The sequence below is a fragment of the Prionailurus viverrinus genome, chromosome D2 (genome assembly GCF_022837055.1).
Source record: "Prionailurus viverrinus isolate Anna chromosome D2, UM_Priviv_1.0, whole genome shotgun sequence".
Taxonomy (NCBI): Eukaryota; Metazoa; Chordata; class Mammalia; order Carnivora; family Felidae; genus Prionailurus; species Prionailurus viverrinus.
Window position 1 is genome coordinate 30,986,480 of NC_062571.1, and position 21,283 is coordinate 31,007,762.

General features: G+C 50.7%; 1 protein-coding gene across 4 annotated transcripts in view; it reads left to right on the forward strand.

Annotated features, from left to right (window-relative positions):
- Positions 1 to 21,283, forward strand: part of HK1 (hexokinase 1) — a 90,745-nt gene that overhangs the window by 29,063 nt on the left and 40,399 nt on the right. For 3 of the 4 annotated variants that reach the window (XM_047825022.1, XM_047825024.1, XM_047825021.1), the window contains one exon: positions 10,286 to 10,448. In XM_047825022.1, coding sequence (XP_047680978.1) covers positions 10,286 to 10,448 — 163 coding nt within the window. Of the gene's footprint in view, positions 1 to 1,225; positions 1,466 to 10,285; positions 10,449 to 21,283 lie in introns of those variants that run through there. The other variant, XM_047825023.1, reaches the window with a different exon arrangement.

The following is a 21,283-nucleotide window of genomic DNA, read 5'->3' on the forward strand; positions in this document are numbered from 1 at the left end:
TGTTGGGGACTGTGAGTCTGGAGGCTGGACCCAGCCCCGAGCCATCAACCAGGAGGCCGAGCGTTAAGCCTGTTGTTCTTGCCCTGCCACATTCCAGGGCTGTTCTGTTCCCCTTGAAGCCACCGGGTACCTCCTTTATTTTTAGCCAGTTCAGTGTGACAGCTTTCTTCTCATCCTGGGCCAGAGCTTGGTTTCTCTTAGCAGCCGGGAGGCGCCTATTACTGGGGATTAGTGGGTACCGAGGTCCCCGGGGAGACCTTGGACGTGACCTCACGGCCTTCCATGATTCTCCTAGCAAGAGGATTCTGGGGAATTCGGGGAGGAGCGTCAAGTTTGGAATCTTGAGCTGGAGCCCAGCTGGGTGCTGGGTGCTTGGGGCCTTTCACTTGACTTCGTGGCCCCCGAGTCCTCCTACGTAAGAGGAGATCCATGCACCCACCCTGCAGATGTGTAGGGTGTCTCGGGGCAGGTTGAAGTGCCCGGCCTGGGCCCTGTCCACGCTTAACATCTCAGCTTCTCGAACCTCAGTTTCCTCATCAAGAATGGGGATCCCATTCTCCTCCTGACTTGCTGTGACTAAACAGAAGTGGTGTGTGAATAATCTGTGGTGTCGGCCCACGGCAGTTGAAAGGGAACCAGCCGTTCAGATGGTAGATAAGGGCCCTGGGCTGCCTGAGGGCATGAACCTTGGAAAAGAGCCTGGGGAAAGTGTCTTCACATCCCGAAGGGGGCCTGTTTGCTTTGGGGTCCTGTTTGCTTTGGTGACGTTTGCACACACTTCTCTCACCCGCATCTCTCCCTGGGGAGCCTCGAAGGTGGAATTTATTTTCCCAGACACACTTCCTCTGGTGACCCTCAGGTATTCAGCGGTCTCTGGGAGGCTTGACTAGTGGAGTGAGAATGTCAATTGTCTGTAGGGCTCTGTGTCCTTCTGGGCCTCAGCCTGGAGAGACAGACGTTGTGGGGAGGGGGTTGAGAACCAGAGGATGCCTGGAACGCGGCATCCCTCATCCCTCGGGGAGAGGCTGTTGGCCCCACGGGGTCCCCATGAGTCTGAAGCGAGGGGCCGGTGCCGGGAGTTAGGGCTGGGCTATTCAGGGGAGAGGAGTCTCGGGCCTTATCTGAGCCAGCAAACCCTTCTGAGACCTCCCCGACTAGGCGTCACCGCAGGCCTTCCCGCCAGGCAGAGCGGGCACCCGGCCCAGCAGAGGAGACACCCGGAGGGCTGTGCAGAGGACGCAGAGGGCCTGGAAGCATGGCCCCCGGACCCCGGGCACCCACAGTCTAGCCAGAGACACAGCGTGCGCACCTGTTGTTGCCGCTCCTGGGGAAGCCTCTCCCACTGCGATGTGTCCGCCAGGGCAGAGGGATTCCTGCGTAGTGGACAGCACCGGCCGAGGGGATGTTGAGCACCTGGTGCAGCTGGTGTTGGGGGGGGCAGACCGTGGCATCCCCCTCGGAGGAGGTGAGTCTGGAGGTGGACTTGGGGAGAAAGAAGGAGCGAGGCACCGAGAGGCCCTTTACGGGCCGAACAAGCAGAGGGGACGGTGGAGGTGTGAGGGAAGGGCCTTTGGGCGAGAGAAGAGAGAAGGGACCACCGCCACCGGGGCCCCGGGCTGCCTGAGGGCAGGCAGGCCGGCGCTGGGACAGGTGGTTCCTGTGGGGAACGCGGAGGGTGAACGCATCTCCTCCTGCGGCCGTGAGGAGCTGAGCCGGAGCCGCCTCCCCAGCTGCCAGGAGCAGGACAGGCACGCGGGTCCCCTGGGCTGCCACCCGCAGCGGTGAGGTGGGGCTGGGCCCTGAGGGGCCGGGACCCTGCCGAGGGCAGGCGCAGGGCTTAGGCTGGCACACAGTGCCGCAGAGGATGACCTGAGGGCTCACCGCGGTTTAGAACTCCCTCCCCCCGATCTTGTGAAGGCGGACGAGAGCAGGTCACACGGCCAGTAGCTGGTGGAGACTGGACGACACGGGCCATGCTGTATGCAAGGCCAGCGAGCCACGCTCCTTCTGAGAGGACGGAGCTGTGGCGTTAATGGCACCCACATTCCCACGTCTCCCTACGGGAAGACCCCGGCTGGGGTTCTCTCTGGGCGGAGCACGAAAGCTTACCGAGGAAGAAGCACAGGACCAGGAACCAGGGAACTTGGTGTCCGCCCCAGTTCTCTTGCTGACCACTGGTCACCCTGGCCATTTGAGGAACCTCTCTGGCCTCTGATTTTTCCTCAGGGTGTTGGAAGTGATGGCACCTGTCCTGCTTCTCTGGACAGGATAGTTTGAGGACCAGTATGTGAAAGTGGGATGCAGAGTAGAGGGGTAGGCCTTGAAAGTTCAGGGCCACGTGAACATACCCACGTTACGGACGGAAAAACCGAGGTGCCTACAGGATATCAAAGCCAGAGGCAGACATGGGTGTCCACGCCGCCTTGGCCGTGCCTCATCACTGAACCAGGCAGGGTCCTGAGAAAATCTAAGTATGGCTGTTAGTACACGTCTTTTTTTTTAATTGCTAATTTTTAAATTTTTATTTGTTTATTTTTTAAAGTTTATTTTTATCGGGGCACCTGGGTGTGGCTCAGTCACTTAAGTTTCTGACTTCAGCTCAGGTCATGATCTCGTGGTTCGTGAGTTTGAGCCCTGCGTTGGGCTCTGTGCTGACAGCTCAGAGCCTGGAGCCTGCTTTACATTCTGTGTCCCTCTCTCTCTCTCTCTCTCTCTCTCTCTCTCTCTCTCTGCCCCTCCCCCACTCACACTGTCTCTCTCACGAAAATAAATATTAAAAAAATTTTTTTTAAAGTTTGTATTTATTTTAAGAGGGAGATAGAGAGCAAGTAGGGGAGGGGCAGAGAGAGAGGGAGACAGAATCCTAAGCAGGCTTTGTGCTGCCAGCACAGAGCCCAATGCAGGGCTCGAACTCATGAACCGTGAGATCATGATCTGAGCCAAAGTCAAGAGTTAGACACTTAACCAACTGAGCCATCCAGGCGCCCCCTTTTTAAAAATTTTTACTGTTTATTTATTTATTTTGAGAGAGAGAGAGAGAGAGAGAGAGCGAGCATGTGAGAAGGGGAGTGGCAGAGAGAGAATCCCTTGTAGGGTCCATCAGCACAGAGCCCAATGCAGGGCTCAAACCCATGAACCCATGAGATCATGACCTGAGCCTAAATCAAGAATTGAACACCAAACCAACTGAGCCACCCAGGTGCCCTGGTTAGTACAAGTCTGAAAGGCAGGTCCTGGAGGAAATAGGAAGGTGGGGTTAAGATTTCAGGGGAGGAAGTGTTTATGATTACATTCCCCACCCCCACTCCACCCCCCAGCTATGATTCCATTTTTGTAAAACGAAATAAAAAAGGCATGCGTTGTATATATGAGTGTCTCGGTAGAAAAACCATTTGGGTCTATAAAGCTCTTAGCAGGGATTTCTCTGGGAAGATTGGGGGAAGATTGATGTGTTTATGTGTTGTGTGAATATTTAAATAAGCGTATATTACTTATTGTTACTATGACTTACTGTTTAATACAACAGTGCGGTGTTTCAGAGGAGTTTTGCCAGAGTCTTTAATTTGTTGTGGTTTCGGGCGGATGGCCACTCTACCTTTATTAGTTCTCTCATCTATAGAGTGGGTCAATAATGTTTGGTAATCAGTGCATTTCTCTAGGTATTCAGGTAAAAGGAGTCAGGGACATGTGGTAATTCGTTAGGGCGTGGAGAGAGACGGCCCCCCTTTTGGTCGTTGGAACGGGAGGGTGGGAAATGTTATTTGATGTTTACCTTGTTCTTGGCACATTATTAAAATGCTCCTGGTAGCTCTCTCAGGTGAAAGCATTATTATCCCCCTTTAAAAGACCCAGCAAGGTTAAGTAACTTGTCCAAAGCCACACAGCTAACAAACGGCAGAGCCCAGGTTCAAATGCAGCTCTCTTCATCCACAGCACACATCCAAGAACACATCCACAGGTGTTCTTTATACCACACGAGAAATAATGGAAATGCATAAAGAGAAGCCCAAAACGAGGGGTGAGAAGACCTGGAATCTAGACCTGGCTGCCACTTACAAACCATGAGACTTTGTGTGAGTCATGGTCTCAGTTTCCTCTACTCTAAAGTGGAGATAATGCCGTCCTTCCTGCCCACTTCCCTGGGCCGTTGTGGCAGAAGGGGAGCTAGTAACATCAAGTGCCTGCCTCATGCCGGGCACCTGGCATCCGTGAGCTCATGTCATTTCTTTCTGGGACATCCAGATGGGATAATGTATGGGAAAGTCCTGTGTATAAAGACAGGGAAACGTCTGACTCCATCTCAGCTCAGGGGTTGATCTCAGGGTTATGAGTTCAAGCCCCGCGCTGGGCTCCATGCTGGGTGTGGATGCCTATGAAAAAAAAAAAAAAGTTCTGTGTATAAATTGCAAAATCCTCTGTGAATGTGAACCATTATCGAAATAACATTAATCACCCGGGCTGGTTCTCTCCTGAGTCAGCCTCCCTAAGAAAGAGAAGTGAATCTGGTGTTGAAATCTCGGCCCTGTCTTTTTTTTTTTTTTTTTTTTAATTTTTTAACGTTTATTTATTTTTGAGACAGAGAGAGACAGAGCATGAACGGGGGAGGGGCAGAGAGAGAGGGAGACACAGAATCGGAAACAGGCTCCAGGCTCTGAGCCATCAGCCCAGAGCCCGCCGCGGGGCTCGAACTCACGGACCGCGAGATCGTGACCTGAGCCGAAGTCGGACGCTCAACCGACTGAGCCACCCAGGCGCCCCTCGGCCCTGTCTTTAAGCAACAATTTTCTTAACCCTCCACCGCCAGCTCCTTTATTTTCTTTGCAAGTGGAGTGTCTCACTTGGAAAGTTTATTTTATTTTATTATTTTATTTTATTTTTTAAGTCTATGCATTTATTTTGAGAGAGAAAGAGAGAGAATGAGCAGGGGAGGAGCAGAGAGAGAGGGAGAAAGAGGGAGAGAGTCTCAAGCAGGCTCTGTACTGTCAGCACGGAACCCATTGTGGGGCTTGAACTCACGAGCCCGTGAGATCATGACCTGAGCTGAAACCAAGAGGTGGACGCTTAACCGACTGAGCCACTGAGGTGCCCTGGAAAGTTCATTTTACGGACCTCTGCTGGGCACCTTCAGTCACACTTGTTATTCTGCCTTGTGCTTGGTTCTTGTGGGAGAGTAGACGAGAGAAGGGGTGAAAAATTTCCATGGCCATACCACCTTCCACAGGGGGTCAGAATACCCGGGTCACCGGGGGTTACCGTGCCTCCTGCTATGAGGGCCTGTTCACTTGGGCATGTCTGGTCTTGAATTGTTTTTATGGGCATGTTCTTTTGGGAGCAGAGGTGGGGCTGAGGTCAGGCACAGAGATGTTTGAGTTTAGCCCAGTGAGGGGCCGCTGGGTTCTTTCCTTAGCCGGACAGCACCGGGCCGGAGGGGCTTGCTAAAGGCCGAATTCTCTCTTCTGGCCTCTGCTCCTGCCTCTGCCGCATTTCCAGCTTCTGGAGCTGCTGAGAGCTTCAGGCTTCTTGGTCTACATGAAGGATAATCCAGGACAAGTATTTGCACCCTATTAGGGCACCTTTCCTTCAGGAGATGGTGGAAGGTGCCTGCAGTCTGGACGGGGGTCCTTGTCAGTGTTGGCCTAACGTCTGCAGGACCCAGCCCACCGCGTGGAGTCTGGGATCCTGGCATTCCCACCCGCCCCCTCCCCCCCCCCCCCCCCCAGTTCCTTCCCAGTTTGACTGGAGTCCTGCATGCGCGCATCAGATACCACGTGTGAGAGTAGCCCCCAGGAGGCCCGAGGGTTCCTGTCACGGATTCCTGGGAGCCTCTGGCCTGTGACACACGTTCTGATGGCTGAGGCTTGCAGCTTGTGGCCTCCAGAAGAGGTTCTGTGCTGTGTCCTCCCGTCACCAAAATGTAGGGGAGGGGGTTGGAGGCACGGGAGGGATTCCTTGGGCCCCTGGATTTGGCCAGAGCAGCAAAGCAACACCACTTTGGAGGCGGCATCCTAAAGGAAGAGGGAGGCTTTGTGGAAGTGGAAGTGAGCAGGAGAGGGGCAAGGAGGAGAGGAAAGATCTGGAGAGGCTGTGTAGAGGGGATGGAAATAGAAAAGTTGAAAAGACCACAGACTCTGGCCAAACCCCCCAGGGCCAGAAGCTGCCCCTTTCCAAGTCCACACGTCTCTGCCCTCTTCTCCTCCTGGGCTTCTGGCCCCGCCTGAGAAAAGCAGCTCTCTTACTGGCTTTTGTGCAGAGCGCGGCCCCACCGAGCTCGTCCTGACACCCTCCCTCCTTCCTTCTCCCCACTACCCATTCTCGGCCTCTTCCCCAGGTGGGCAGGGGCAGCCCAGCCAGCCGCCAGGCAGGGCTGGTCTGAACGAGGGGAACAGGCCCCCTGTTCAGGGAGGTGCTGGGCAATCTGGGCCCCGGGGAGTATCCCGCAGGTGTCTGTTGACCTGAGCTTCCTGGGCTGTGTAAAGGGCCCCAGTCCACGTGGTGTGGCACTGCTGAGTCCTGCCCCCGTGTTCCCCGGCCGGGCCGTGTGGCCGGTGCCTGGCCAGCCTGCCCCCGGCCCCAGGATCTATGCTGGTTCAAAGGCCCCCCTTGAGCTCACGAGGACCAATGGGGACCAAGGGAAAGGGCTTCCCTTGGCATAGTGTCACTCACATGAGACCTGGGAGGCTGCGAGCTCAGTACCAGCTCCACCCTAAATAGTACCTTCTTTTTGACCCAGATTCCACATCTCTTTTGAGAGGGGTTGTCCCACATATGATTCATGAACTTGAACCAGAGGAGAAAAGCCCTCTCTCCTCTGATGCTTGGGAGCTGGCTTGTCTTCCGTGTCCCTAGCCTGCTTCCTCCTTTGAGCTTCTGGGCTCTTTCTGGGTTTGGCGGGACTGTCCTAAAACATCTGGATTCTCAGATCAGTGTCCCTGTGCTGAACTGCACTTGGAGTCCGGAGGCAGGATGGCTGTGGCGTTGCAGAGAGCCCTGCCATTTGTAGAAGCTTCTTCCTGTCCGGCTGGAAAACCTCAGCAACTTCGCTTGGGCTTGCCTTCCACAGACTAGGGGAACTGGTCTTTCCCAAGGGATGGGGGATGATTATAGGGAAGAGTGGTTGACTTGCAGTTAGTTATGAGACCTGACTCTTGGCTGTGTCTTCGAACCAGTCACTTTGCTTTTTGGAGCCTCAGTTTCTTCATCTGTGAAATAGGGCTTAAGAATGTCTCCCTCAAATGGATACAGAAGATGTGGTGGATACACACAATGGAATATTGTACTCAACCATCAAAAAGAATGAAGTCTTGCCATTTGCAACGACATGGATGGAGCTAGTGTATGATGTTAAGTGAAATAAGTCGGAGAAAGACAAATACCATGTGATTTCACTCATCTGAGGAATTTAAGAAACAGAATTTGATGGACATATGGGAGGGGGACAAAAGAGAGGGAAACAGACCATAAGAAACTCTTAATGATGGAGAACTGAGGGTTCATAGAGGGAGGTGGTGGGGGATGGGCTAGACGCGTGATGGGCGTTGAGGAGGGCGCTTGTTGGGATGAGCACTGGGCGTTGCATGTAAGTGATGAATCCCCGAAGTCTACCCCTGAAACCAATATTGTACCGTATGATAACTAAGTAGAATTTAAACTGAAATTTGGGGAAAAGAAAAAAAAAAGAATGTCTCCCTGATAGGGTTGCTTTGAAGGTTAAATGACATTCTTGGATATGAAAGTGCTTGTTATACCGTGGGCCATAATATAAGTCTAAAGCATTATTCTAGCATTTAGCATTCATTACATTCCTGTTTTGTGCCAGGCACCTGGGTGAGTTCCTTTCCCTAGGGAACTCACGTGTTTTATCAGAGGAGGTGGACACATCAGTAAACACCGTGTAGGGTGAGGAATGTGAGAGTTGAAGCGTGTCCCAAATGCTCGAGTAGCAATGTAACGATTCTTGATTATTGCACGGTCTTGCTCCCGCTCACCCATTCTCTCCCCGGCAGGCAGCCTGATCTCTCGGAGACACAAATCTCATTGCTGAATAGTCGTTGAAGTCATCCCAAGGCTCGCCGTGCTGTGGGATCAAGTCTAAGTTTGTTAACGTGCTTTGTAAGATCCTGCACAGTTCAGCTCCTGACAGTTTTTCTAGTTGCCTCACTTTTTACACTGTGCTCGATCCATACTGAATTTATTTCTGTGCCTTGCACGAACCCCCCCCACCTTGCCTTTAGCCTGCACACGTGTCCTTGATTGTGCCTGGGTGCACACTCCGACATCACGCCTCTGGGAAGCCTTCTCAGGAGCCTCCCTCAGTGCTCCTGTGGCCGCTCACACACACTTGTGTCGTGACTGCCTCTCCCCCTCCAGACTGTGGGTGCCGTGACAGCAAGGACTGCCGACCCGGTGCCAGCCTTGAGGCTAGAGCAGAGTGTGTCTCCTCCTAGGGCCGGGATTCTGGCAATTTCTACTTTAGCTCTCTGTGGTTTCTGATTGCTCCGACCTGCATTGCTGTATCACAAAGGGGAAAGGAAGAAAGTGGTTGCTGTAGAAGAGCTTGGGCGTGGGGGTGGGGGCAGGGTTGTCTCTGGCCGCAGAGGACACTGGGGGACTCCTGCCAATGTCCTGATTGTTCGTGAGGCAGGAGACAGGCAGGGCTTGGGGGAGCACAAGGCAGGGAGACCAGAGTGAGAAGAAGGCTGTCCAGGCCCAAAATATGCAGAAATGACCTAGGGCTGGGGACTCCATGTCCTTGAGTCAGGACGTTTCCAGCCACCCTGCAAAGTGAGCACGAGATGCCATTCTCAGAAACAAATAAGCATCAAGGTCTTTTCAGCCTCATTGGGTCATAAATCTTGTCTCTCCACCCACCGGAAGCCTTCTGTGTGCAAGGCTGCGTGCAAGGCACTGGGAGGTCAAGGTGAATGGAGCAGACGCTGTAAAGGTGACAGGTGCAGAAAGCTAGGGTCCAGGCTATGCTCTGCAGAGAGATCAGTGCCGAGGGAGGGGTTCTCGCCAGTCTGAGGAACCCCAACATCTGCAGGAGGAGCTGAGATTTGATCTGCACCTGGAAGGATAGGTGAGATTTAGATAGCTGGGAAGAGAAGAAAGGGCTTTGCAGTGGGAAAGCCCAGGGACCCACCAGGAATGGTGGAGGTGTTTAGGCCAGAGTTGAGAGAGCATGAAGCCACACCTGGAGAGTGTTGGGTGCCTTGGACGTGGGAGGACGTTGCAAAGCTTTGAGCAAGAGGATGAACCAACCAGGGTTGCATTTTAAGAAGGTGGATGTGGCAGTGGCATACAGGATGGGTTGGGAGGGAGGGAGACTGAGGATGGAAAACCATTACGGTGAGTGACTGAGGAATCAGGAATCAGGAATGAGTCCAGACACATGGCTGTCAGGGCTTCGTATTGCCAAAGAGTCACCGAAAGAATGAATGGTGGGATAAGGCGACTTAGAGCTGAGCACATCAGAGGTGCCCGATAAATACTTTTTGAGGGAATAAATGGGAAGATACTATGAAGGAAGAACAACCAGTGACTGACACTTCAAGGAGCGTGAGGTTAGGAGCTTTGTAACTTTGAGGAGAATGGGGAGCCCAGGAAGGGCAGCAGGTTGGGTCAGTACTTGGAAGGACTTGGACATATGGTCACATTGGCCCTGGCCCATGGGCATGGGAGTCTGCGGGTTGTCTCCATACCTTCTGGGGATGGTGGGGTTGAGGTCTCTCTGCTCTGGGCTGGCTGCCCCATGTCCTGAAGGATTCCAGCCCTGTGGCCTCTGTTTCCACCTACCTAGAAATCATGCCCAAGGAAACCCACCAGCACCACTGTGTCCCATAAACACCAACAGCTGATGTTTACTGGGCACCCTCTGTATTCTCAGAACACAGCACCTCCATTTCATCTGATCTTAAAACTCATGTCTGTGAGTGAGGCTCTATTTATCATCTCAGTTTTTCAGTTGAGGAAATGGAAATTCACACAGCCGTTCAGTGATGGTGCTGGGATTTGAACCCTGTGTGGCTGGCTCTGGCACCCTCGTTCTTAATCTCTGTGACACTACTATCCATTTGAGGACGAGCCAGCCACTTTTCACAGAGGGAAGGAGTCATGTGGAGGAAGACCTGGGGCTCAGTGCATTTGCAAGACTGCTCTGAGCAACATGGCTGATGGCGTTTGAATGACTTCCCATCATGTGGTCAGAGTTTGTGGGATCTGGATTGTCTTAGACAGGCGGGTACCTCAGCCTTGACCTCACTCTCCTTCCTTCTCATCCTCCCCCCAGATTGACAAGTATCTCTATGCCATGCGGCTCTCCGATGAAACTCTGATAGATATCATGACTCGGTTCAAGAAGGAGATGAAGAATGGCCTCTCCCGGGATTTTAATCCAACAGCCACAGTGAAGATGTTGCCAACGTTTGTCAGGTCTATTCCTGATGGTTCAGGTGAGTCTCTCACCCAGAGATTGGGCTGTGAGGGCTGAATTCTCTGTGAAGACATCCTTCCTACTTTTATTCATTTGTTCATTCATTTACTCCTTCACTTGGTCATTCATTAATGAATTCATTCGTTCATTCCTCCGTCTGTTCTCCCATCCATCCTCCATCCATCCATCCATCTGTCCATCCATCCATCTAACATATGCCTACCTACCATGTGCCAGGCACTGGGGATACCGTGGTTGGACAAGGCTGGCCTGCCCTCGTTGGACTGACAGTCTAGTGGCTTATGATAGGAAGGCATAGTGTATATGGATCTTACAGATGCTGTGTGGGTTGCTCTTATGTCTCTAGAACATGAAAGGCTCCAGAACAAATGAAGAGTTCGTTTTAGGAAAATCTCTTCCTCAGGGCACCAAGACCTCCCTTCAGAGAAGTAGCAATCCCAGTGGCCAGGTGGGGAGATTCAAGTCCCCATCTAAAAAATTTTTCTAGATGCTAAATCAAGGGAGCCCCTAAAGCAGAGAAGTGTCGAGGGGAGGTAGAATTGAAGGAAAAAATTCCCCTGTGAGTTTGCATCTGTGGGGTTCATGTCCCACAAGGGGGAGTTGGGAGCTCCCTGTGGATTGTCAGTACCCCTTCCCCGGAGCAGTGGCCTTAACTCCTGCGCTTGGCAGAGTGGAGGCTGGGAGGGCACAGCTTGGCATGCTCGGTGGAGGCTGTTCTGTCTGGCAGGGGCGGGTGCTGGGCCTGGCCCAGCTTGGCACACCCATGGGAATCCTGCTCTGAGTGGTGTTCCGTGCTCTAGCCTGGGGCTTACCTCCTGCGTACGAGAGAGGGAGAGGGATTGTGGGGAAGTCAAGTTTCTCTGGGGGTTGTGAGTACACACCCCGAGACCATGGCCCTCACACATGCCTGCTGTTGCTGCCCTGCTCTGGAGGCGAATTTTTTTTTTTAATGTTATTTTTTATTTTTGAAGGAGAGAGAGAGAGAGAGAGAGAGAGAGAGAGAGAGAGAGAGACTGTGAGTGGGGGAGGGGCAGAGAGAAAGGGAGACACAGAATCCGAAGCAGGCTCCAGGCTCCGAGCTGTCAGCACAGAGCCTGACGCGGGGCTCGAACTCACAGACCGCGAGACCATGACCTGAGCCGAAGTCGGACGCTTAACTGACTGAGCCACCCAGGCGCCCCTGGAGGCGAGTTGAAAGCGTCGATTTGGAGCCTCTAGTACGCAGCCTGCAACGTGGATGTCAGGAAGGCTGCTGTTGCTGTTCACAAAGGACGGGCAGGTGCGCAGCTTGTCGGAGCAGACTCGCCACAGTGGGAAAGGCCCCCTGTGCCTGCAGGGCTCTTTAGAAGTCCCGAATGAGATTTGGCTGCTGATGAAGGGCGGGTGCTCTGCTCTGTGGCCACAGGTGGGGCTTGCTTCCTGTACACATTGGCATTCGGATCTCTTGCGTTTCCTATTTGAATCCCATTCCACCTCCATCTTCTTGTTTTCCTTGAGGTATTGGTACCGGCAGTCTTGACCTTTATTTTTTTTTTTTTTTTTTTTTCAACGTTTTTTTTTTATTTATTTTGGGACAGAGAGAGACAGAGCATGAACGGGGGAGGGGCAGAGAGAGAGGGAGACACAGAATCGGAAACGGGCTCCAGGCTCTGAGCCATCAGCCCAGAGCCCGACGCGGGGCTCGAACTCACGGACCGCGAGATCGTGACCTGGCTGAAGTCGGACGCTTAACCGACTGCGCCACCCAGGCGCCCCCAGTCTTGACCTTTAAATAATGACTGAAGAAATTCTGGTCCTCAGTAATGGGACTGTGGTAGGCCCTGGGTTTTGTTCTGATAGCTCTGGCTTTGCGGTTCGCTCCTGCTTTCTCCCAGCTCCGGATGGCATCCACATCTGGGAGCATTGAGCCTTTCCAGGGTTAGTGGAGTTCTGTGGGAGAGGCATGGCTGTGCCTGCTTCCAGCTAAAAGAAGAGGGAGGGGAGGTAACGGGGGTGTGGGCAGTCCCCGAGGGCTGCTGCTCTGACTCTGCTTGGGAGAGCTCAGAAGGATACCTGATGCCCGCGGGGCACCTGATCCCATGTGACTGGCCCAGGGCTAACATATCCAAGGACCATATGTCATTCCAGGACCGAATGTCAGCAGGCAGTGCGCTCCCTCACCCTCTCAGAAACCATTTCCGGACTTGAGGGTCTTTAAAGGGTGATCCAGCTATGCTCGAGATCTAGCCATTTGCCCCCATCAGCGACTTTTCAAAATAAGGCCCAGAATTCAGACTCGGGTGGGAAAAACACTGTGCAGGCCTCTCTCAGACACTCCTAACGGTTGCCAAGACGCTTAAGGCCCTGAGCAGTCCTGCAGGAAAGCAATCTGTTTAACCTGGCTTACCTGCCTTTCCCCCTCACCTTTGATCTTCTCTTCCGTATTTCATCTATCTTGAGACACTTTTTAATTTGAATGTCTCCGAAACCAGCGGTGCGTTGTGCTGTTGTTGCAACTTAGAAAGCCTTATTGGCTGTGTTCGTTCTTTCTTCGTGCTGCGTAAAACAATGATGCGTCTGACGGCAGTGTCCTAAGCGCGATGACACGCGTGGTAGGTAGTACGCCACGCGGGGGGACGCCGTCCTGGGGTTTGTTCCACGGGAACCAGCAGCCTGGGCCCCATACCTCCCTTTGAGTCTCTCTCTTCTCCAGTGTGGACGGGGCCTCTGAGAAGTGCTAACCGAAGGACGAGGAGGTGAAACCAAAGTCCTGAGCGACGAGGCCCCCCTTCCTGTGCGGGGCCTGGGTCTGCCCATTTGCACTCAGCGCCTCTCCCTGCCTCACCCGTCCAGCCCTGCCCCCACCCCTTGTCTTCTGGCTTCTGCTGGTGGCGGGCGGTCCTTCGAGCAGACCTGCAAGTCCTGGGCTGGCAGCCGTGCCTCTCCGGTCCCTGCCTGTGGCACTGCATCATGGCATTTTCCTCTTACAGGGATCCCGGTCAGATTAGGCCCCACACCAAGGACCTCATCTTAACCTGATTACATCTGCAAAGACCTTGTTTCCAAATCAGGTCTCATTTCCGGGTCCCAAGGGTTAGGGCTTCGGTGTATCTTTTTGGAGGACACAGTGCAGCCCTAACACATCCTATAGCCTTTCTCCTTATAACTGTATCTTATATTCATGGTTGGGCTCAGTTCATATGCCCCGGGGCCCACACTGCATTTGGAACGGACCCCACAGCTCCACACAGGCGTTGACATTGATGCCAAGGCCTCGCGTACCTGACCCCAGTCCACTCCTTGCCCCTTTGTGACAGAAATGCTCCGCTGTCACCTCCCTTGCAGTCCTTTATCAACCAAGAACCAGGAGGTCCCCTGGAGTAGCCAGAAAGCGGGTCTCCTGGATAGTAAACCACGGCGCTGTTCCCTTTTTAAATGTTAATCACTGCTTCATCTGTATAATTAGCCAGCGACAGAATTAGCGGTAATCCCAAACCACTGAGGGATAAATTGGACTCAGCGAGGTGGAGAGACACCCCTGCCTGTTCAGGGTGATGTGACTTCCAAGTCAAAGGGAGAAACAAACCTTTCCTTTTCCTGCTGACCTTGACCCTGGGGACTGGACGCAGTGTCTCGAAACTCTGCTGATTTTTTGGAAATGTATCAGTACATTTTTATTATTTGTTTCTCCTTTGGACACTTTTTATGGGCAGTGGTTTTTCTTTAATTGCTCTTCAGTAATCTATACGTTAATTTTTTTTTTTTTTTTTAAACCCTAAAGTGGCTTTCAGCTGCCGCGTATCCTTTCTGGAATAGAAAAGGTATGAATAATAAATAAAAGAAGGAAGATCCTGGGGCGCCTGGGTGGCTCAGTCAGTTGAGCGTCTGACTTCGGCTCAGGTCACGATCTCGCAGTCTGTGAGTTCGAGCCCCGCGTCAGGCTCTGGGCTGATGGCTCAGAGCCTGGAGCCCACTTCCGATTCTGTGTCTCCCTCTCTCTCTGCCCCTCCCCCGTTCATGCTCTGTCTTTCTCTGTCTCAAAAATAAACATAAACATTAAAAAAAATTTTTTTTTTTAAAGAAGGAAGATATTGTTGGAGCCTTTTTACTTTGGTGACTTAGCTAAACAGAAGTCCCTTTTCAGAGCTGCCAGTCCCGGGGATAGCTGGCCCTCTGTGTCTAGCTTCCCTCAGAAGACCTGGCTCACTCTGTGTCTCGTTCATAAAACCTCCCCTTTTTCTCTTCGTATTTATTAGTAAGGATACTGGAAAAATACCAATTTGATTGCAAGGCTTTTGAGGGTAAATTGATTGAATATGTTTCCCTCTTTCTGCCTCCTGGTTCCAAGCAGGCTCTTTACCCAAAGGATAAGTTAGAAAATCTTTGATTTGTGGTGTGTTCACAGTTAATTTTTTGGACCCCCAGGTATACATAGGACTACTCTCTGGTCAAAGGAAAGAAAATACTCTTTCTGTTCCCATGGCCATTTGGGCCATTGCTTAGCTTTCTGTCTCTGTTCCCTTCTCTGGAAAGAGGATTGGATCATCTCAGAAACTCTCTCCCTCTGTGAAATCTGCATGTGTAGCATTCTGGTGGGTTTTTGATAAAGGTGTAGAACTCCCATCAAGTAGCTGGATTGCAGACCAGGAGGGAAAGCCCTTGTATCTCACGTACAGGCTCAATTTGTTCAGCAGGGCAAAGGTGGGCATTTCATGAAGATGGGGTTTCTGTTTGCCCTGTTCTCCATCCAGTGCAGGCCTGGGCTCGAGAGAGACATCTGTCCCCATGTTTGTTTCCCATGATGTGCGGGGAATAGTGGCAGTCATTATAAAGTGGAGAGTTGCCAGGGGACCCTTCAGATGCTTTGTTTAATGAGCCTTCTCTGGAAGAGTGGTTCTCCTGGGTTCAGTGGGAATGGGAAGTGTGGGAAGAAGTTGCAGGTAGGAGGCAGCAGGGGCAGGAAGTAAGGTTGAGGCCAAAGATTTGAAGAGGTAGTTGGAGTGAAGCCCGGTGCTATAAAAAGAAGCTGAACTGGAGCACCTGGGTGGCTCAGTCTGTTAAGCGTCCGACTTCGGCTCAGGTCATGATCTCGCAGTTCCTGGGTTCGAGTCCCGCGTCTGGCTCTGTGCTGACAGCTCAGAGCCTGGAGCCTGCTTCGGATTCTGTGTCTCCCTCTCTCTCGGCCCCTCTCTCACTCATGTGGGTGCGCGCACTCTCTCTCTCTCTCAAAAATAGAAAATAAACATTAAAAAAAAAAAAAGAAAAGAAGCTGAACTTGAAATTAAAGAGGGGGAAAAGTCCAGAGCACTGGATTAATCTCTGGCTCTGCTGCTCACTATCTGTCTGACCTTCGAGGAGTCAACTTCTTTAAGCCTCCTGCTTCCTCATCTGTAAAATGGGCACGATAAGCCTCCTTTCCCTGCCTCACAGGGCTGTGGAGGATCAAGTGGAAATGCTTTGGAAACTGCAAACCACCATGAGCCTTAACAGTGGGTCCTCGTCCTCCTTCACACGGTTGCCATCTCCTAAGTAACTTTGTAAGAGTTCTTTGGGATGGGGCGCCTGGGTGGCGCAGTCGGTTAAGCATCCGACTTCAGCCAGGTCACGATCTCGCGGTCCGTGAGTTCGAGCCCCGCGGCGGGCTCTGGGCTGATGGCTCAGAGCCTGGAGCCAGTTTCCGATTCTGTGTCTCCCTCTCTCTCTGCCCCTCCCCCATTCATGCTCTGTCTCTCTCTGTCCCAAAAATAAATAAACGTTGAAAAAAAAAAAGAGTTCTTTGGGAAGGCCCTTCCCAGCTGATGCCGTCTTTCCGGGGTGTCTTTTGTCTGGCAGAGAATAGGACCAAACAGACATGCATTTGACCCAGGCAGTTCTTTTGAACTAGCAGCAAACGCTGGTGGCCTGCTGTGTGCAAGACTTAGCACTGGGGGAAGGAAGTTAGCCTGTTCAGTATTGCCCTTGGCTTCAAGTTGCTGATCATCCAACTGAGAAAGATAAGACATATACACGTAAAAATAACGGGCGTCAAATATATTTGCAAGTGTATGAGCCGCTGAGGAAAGGGAGGGGCTCTGGCCTTGCCAGAGGGGTAACCGCGAGCAGGTCGTTCAGCTGGATGGGTTGGAGCTTCCTTCTCCATCCACCGAGAAGATGAGTTAATATTTGTCCCGTGTGGCCTGAGCTGCAAATATGATTTACAGAAGGAGGTGCCAGCTGCCATTTGTTTTAGCGATCATAAACACACCCTGGAACCGGGGTCATGCTCAGGGAAGGATCGGGAACTGCACTGGGCTTGACAATGACCCCTTGTAAACTGCCTTCAGAGAAAGCCCCCCCCCCCCCCCCCCCACCGAATCTGTCGACTCCCGCTTGCAGGTGTGCCAAGTGTCCAGTATTGAGTGTTGTCTTGACATCTCAAGGCCACCTTTTCTGGTTGCCGTCTCTGACCCTAACCTCCTGGGGCCCTGTTGACCTGTGCTTGTTAAAAAAAGGAGCCGTGGAGAGCTGGGGTGGACAGACCACCGTGGGAGGCTGGGATGGGGCAGAGCTGCAGAAGTGGGGCCCGGCCCTATGTGCCCTAAGACCAGATTCCTCCCGGATTATCTTATCGGCAGCGAGGTCATTTTCACTTATCCTGCTTGAAAAGCTTCAGGTCTGGGTCCTGCAGAGCTGCTGCCTGAAACCTGACCCCTTCCTGCATCAGGGGCTCAGAGCTCTTACTTGCTGTGTTGACACTGACACCAATAAACAGGAGCCCCCCCCCCACCCCCCCACAGGCACCTGGAACTTGAGCGCAAGAACCTGCTTTCACGTAGGCCTCTGAGTCAGCTGAAAACGAGACTTTTGACCAGGCCAGCGACCGAAAAATTGGTCATGCTATTTCTTTTTGTAAGTTACGATGTAAAAATCCGTGTAAGAACAAAGCAGAACAAAACCGAAAGCTGCAAGGAGTCATGGATGTTGAGGAACCCCAGCAAGAAAGGTAGCCATTCTTACCGTGCTAAAGCCTCACTCCACTGTCGTCAGCCGTGGGGATCCTCGTCCACGAGGTCTGTCCAGCAGGCGGTTTGAACCAATGGTTATGAACCTGAGCTTTGGATTCACGTCCTGGCTCTGCCGCTTACCGGCTGGGTGCTCGGGCTAATCGCCTAACCCCTCCCAGCCTTTACTTGCTTACCTGCAAAATGGGGATATCACAGCAGTACCCACCGCATAGGCTTGAGGGAGTTTAAAATGATGCGTATGAAGCACTTAAAACCTGGAGTGCGGAAAGGCTCGATGCATGTTAACTGAGGGTCAAATAAAGTACTTTCGATATTCTAGTGATTCATCCTCCAGGGAGGAGCTACCTCATGCTGGAGCCAGTTTTTTTTAACTGGGTAGCAGTGAGCACCATGGGGGTTAGGGTTCTGATGGGAGCTGCAAGACAACTCTAAACAGGGGCTCCTGGCTGGTTCAGTAGGTAGAGCGTATGACTCTTGATCTCGGGGTTGTAAGCTCGAGCCCCACGGTGGGTGTAGAAATTACTTAAAAATAAAACCTTAAAAAAAAAAAAAAAGAAGAAGCAAAGGAAATTGTAAACTGATTTGAACAACCCACAAAGTCAGGGTCAGAATTCCCTACAAATCTGTGACCCCCTACTTCCCACGTTCTCCCTTGGTCAGCTGCCTTTGGACCATAGAAGCAAATTAAGACCAGTGGCATCGTGTGGTATATTCACATTATGGACTATAATTCAGTCATAGAAAGGGATGAGGTGCTGATACCTGCTGCAACACAGTTGAGCCTTGAAAGCAAGTCATGTGTAGTAGGTGAAAGAAGCATCCACCAGAGACCACCTGTTGATATGAAATGTCCAGAGTAGGCACATCTGTAGAGGCAGACAGCAGATTCATGGTTGTTGGTGGATAAGACGGGTTGGCAGGAAGTGGAGAGTGACTGCTCGTGGGTACAGAGTTTGTTTTGGGGATGCTGAAAATGTTCTAAAATTAGATGGTGGTGATGGTTGCACAACCCTGTAAATATACTAAAAACCACTGAATTCTACACTTTAAAACGGGTGACTTGTAAAGAACTGGAATGAAAACAAAAACTTAAAAAAAAAAGAGAAAATGGATGAATTGTATGATATAGACGAATAATTCTCCGTAATTCTGTTATTTAAGAAACCAGCCAACCAGTGGCGCATCACTGCTTTGTGCTTAATGAGCAATAAGCAGGGTTCCTTGAGTGAATGAATGAATGAATGGATGGATGACTGGGCCACCAACCCCCATGATCAAGTAGCTACCAAGCATTTATTGAGCTCCCCTGGGTGCCATGGATAGACGCACAGAAGCCCAGGTTTTTCCCTCCAGGAACTTGGAAGGGTAAGAATGGTGAAAATTCAACCATTTGGTTCGTTCATTGACTCCTTTCCCACCCGCATTAGTCCAAGTATTTGTTGAGCTCTTACCGTGTGTCAGACACCGTTCTACGTTCCAGAAATAGAGCAGTGTGTCAGCTTACAGGTTGGTGGAATCAGATACAAACGTGCATCAAATACAAGCTTTCTTTTTTTTAACTATTACCTTAAAAAATAAAATAAAAAAACCCCAAGGGACCCAGAATAGCCAAAACGATCTTGAAAAAGAACCAAGTTGGAGGACTTTTACTTCCAGGTTTCAGATTTTACTACAAAGCCACGTTAATCACAACACCGTGGTACTGACACAGGATAATAGATCAGTGGATCAGAATCGAGAGTTCAGTATGTCATTTATGTCTCAAAATTGGGGAAAAAAAAAGAATTGAGAGTTCAGAAACCCTTTTTTGGTCTCTTGATCTTTGACAAAGGTGCCAAGACTCTTTAATGAAGGAAAGAACAATCTTTTCAGCAAATGGCACTGGGACAACTGGATATCCACATGTAAAAGAAGTAGCTTGGATCCCTACCTCACACTGTAGAGAAAAATCAACTCAAAATGGGTCAAATCCCTACATTTAAGAGCTGAAACTGTAAAACTCTTAGCAGAAAACCTAGTTGCGAATCTCTGTGACCCTGGATTTGGCAGTGGCTTCTCAGATATGACCACAAAAGCACAACCAACAAAAGAAAATAGATAACGTTGTACTTTGTTCAAAGGAACAACTTTTATGCTTCATAAGTCACCATCAAAAAAGTGAAAAGACAACCCACAGTATGAGAGAACATATTTACAAGTCATGTATCTGATAGGTGCTCACGTCTAGAACATGAAGAACTCTCACAACTCAACACTTAAAAGACAACCCAAGTTTTCAAACAAGCCAGGGGATCTGAATAGACATTTCTCCAAAGAAGGTGAAAAATGGCCAAGAAGCACCTGACAAAAGGTGCTCATTGTCATTAGCCAGAGACATGCAAGTCAAAATAAAATGATAATTAGTATTGAGGATGTAGAGAAATTGGAAACATCACGTATCACTGATGGGATGGAAGCTGGTGGACCTGCTTCAGAAACCAGTGATGGTTCCTCAGAAAGTTAAACATTTGACAGAGCAACCCTTCTTCTAGGTGTATACCCAAAGGAGATAAAGACAGGGCCACACAAGAACTCGTGCAGAAATATTCATGGCAGTGTTATTTGTGATAGCCAAAAGGTAGAAACAACCCCACCAACAGACAAATGGGTAAATGAAATGAGGTACATCCATACAGTGGATTATTATTTGGCCATGTGACAACATGATGAACCTTAGAAATGTTTTGCTAAGTGTAAGAGGCTGGCCACAAGAGGTCACCTACTATGGGGATTCCATTCACAGGAACTGTCCAGAAAAGACAAATCTGTGGAGATGGAGTATAGATTAATGGTTGTTAAGGACAATGGGGAGAGAGGGGTTTGCTTGAGAAGCAGTGAAGGATTTTCTTTTTGAGGCGATGAAAGCATTCTAAAACTGGTTTGTGGCAATGGTTGTATAACTGGATATACTAAAAAACATTGAAAGGGCGCCTGGGTGGCTCAGTCGGTTAAGTGTCCAACTTCAGCTCAGGTCATGATCTTGCATTTTGTGAGTTCAAGCCCTGCATCAGGCTTTGTGCTGACAGCTCAGAGCCTGGAGCCTACTTGAGATTCTGTGTCTCCCTCTCTGCTCCTCCCTTGCTCACTCTCTGTCTGTCTTAAAAATAAAGAAACATTAAAAAAAATAAAAACCATTGAATCGCATACTTTAAGTGGGTGAATTGTAAGGTGATTTATATCTCCATAGTGCTGTTACCTAAAAATGGAGTATTATGGATGCTTCCCTAGGAAAATGAGATCCCAAGCAGCCTTGTATTTATACTGCTATAGGACTGAGACTTTAGGGGACCAGTGGGGCTCAGGATGTCAGGGGTGGCTGTCCCCCCTGGTGTAATATACATTAGGACAGTGGGGATGAGTAATAAAATTAACAGATTTTAACCGATATTTTGGAAGCGTGTGTGAGAATTACTAATGAGAAACAGGGTAGAGAAAGTTAGATGGTGGCTTAATGGTTTGTGACCCTTCCCATGCCACCTCCCTTGCTGCTGTCTGGTGGCCTCAGTGCACAGTCTTATCATCTGTAAGACAGGCACACACCAGTTACTGCACACATCGGACCTGAGGGATGTAACTATATCAAGCCAGTTACTCTTAAGTGACGAAGAGGGACTTCTGCTAAAAACATTCCCTGGGTAGAAACAATACAAATGTCCACTGCCAGGTGAATGGATAAACAAACGTAGCTACATACAGTGGAATGTCAGCCTCAGAAAGGCAGGAAACTCTGACACCTGTTACAAAATGAACCTTTGAGACACTATGCAGAGCGAAATAAGCTGGACACAAAAGGACAAGTATTGTGTGATTC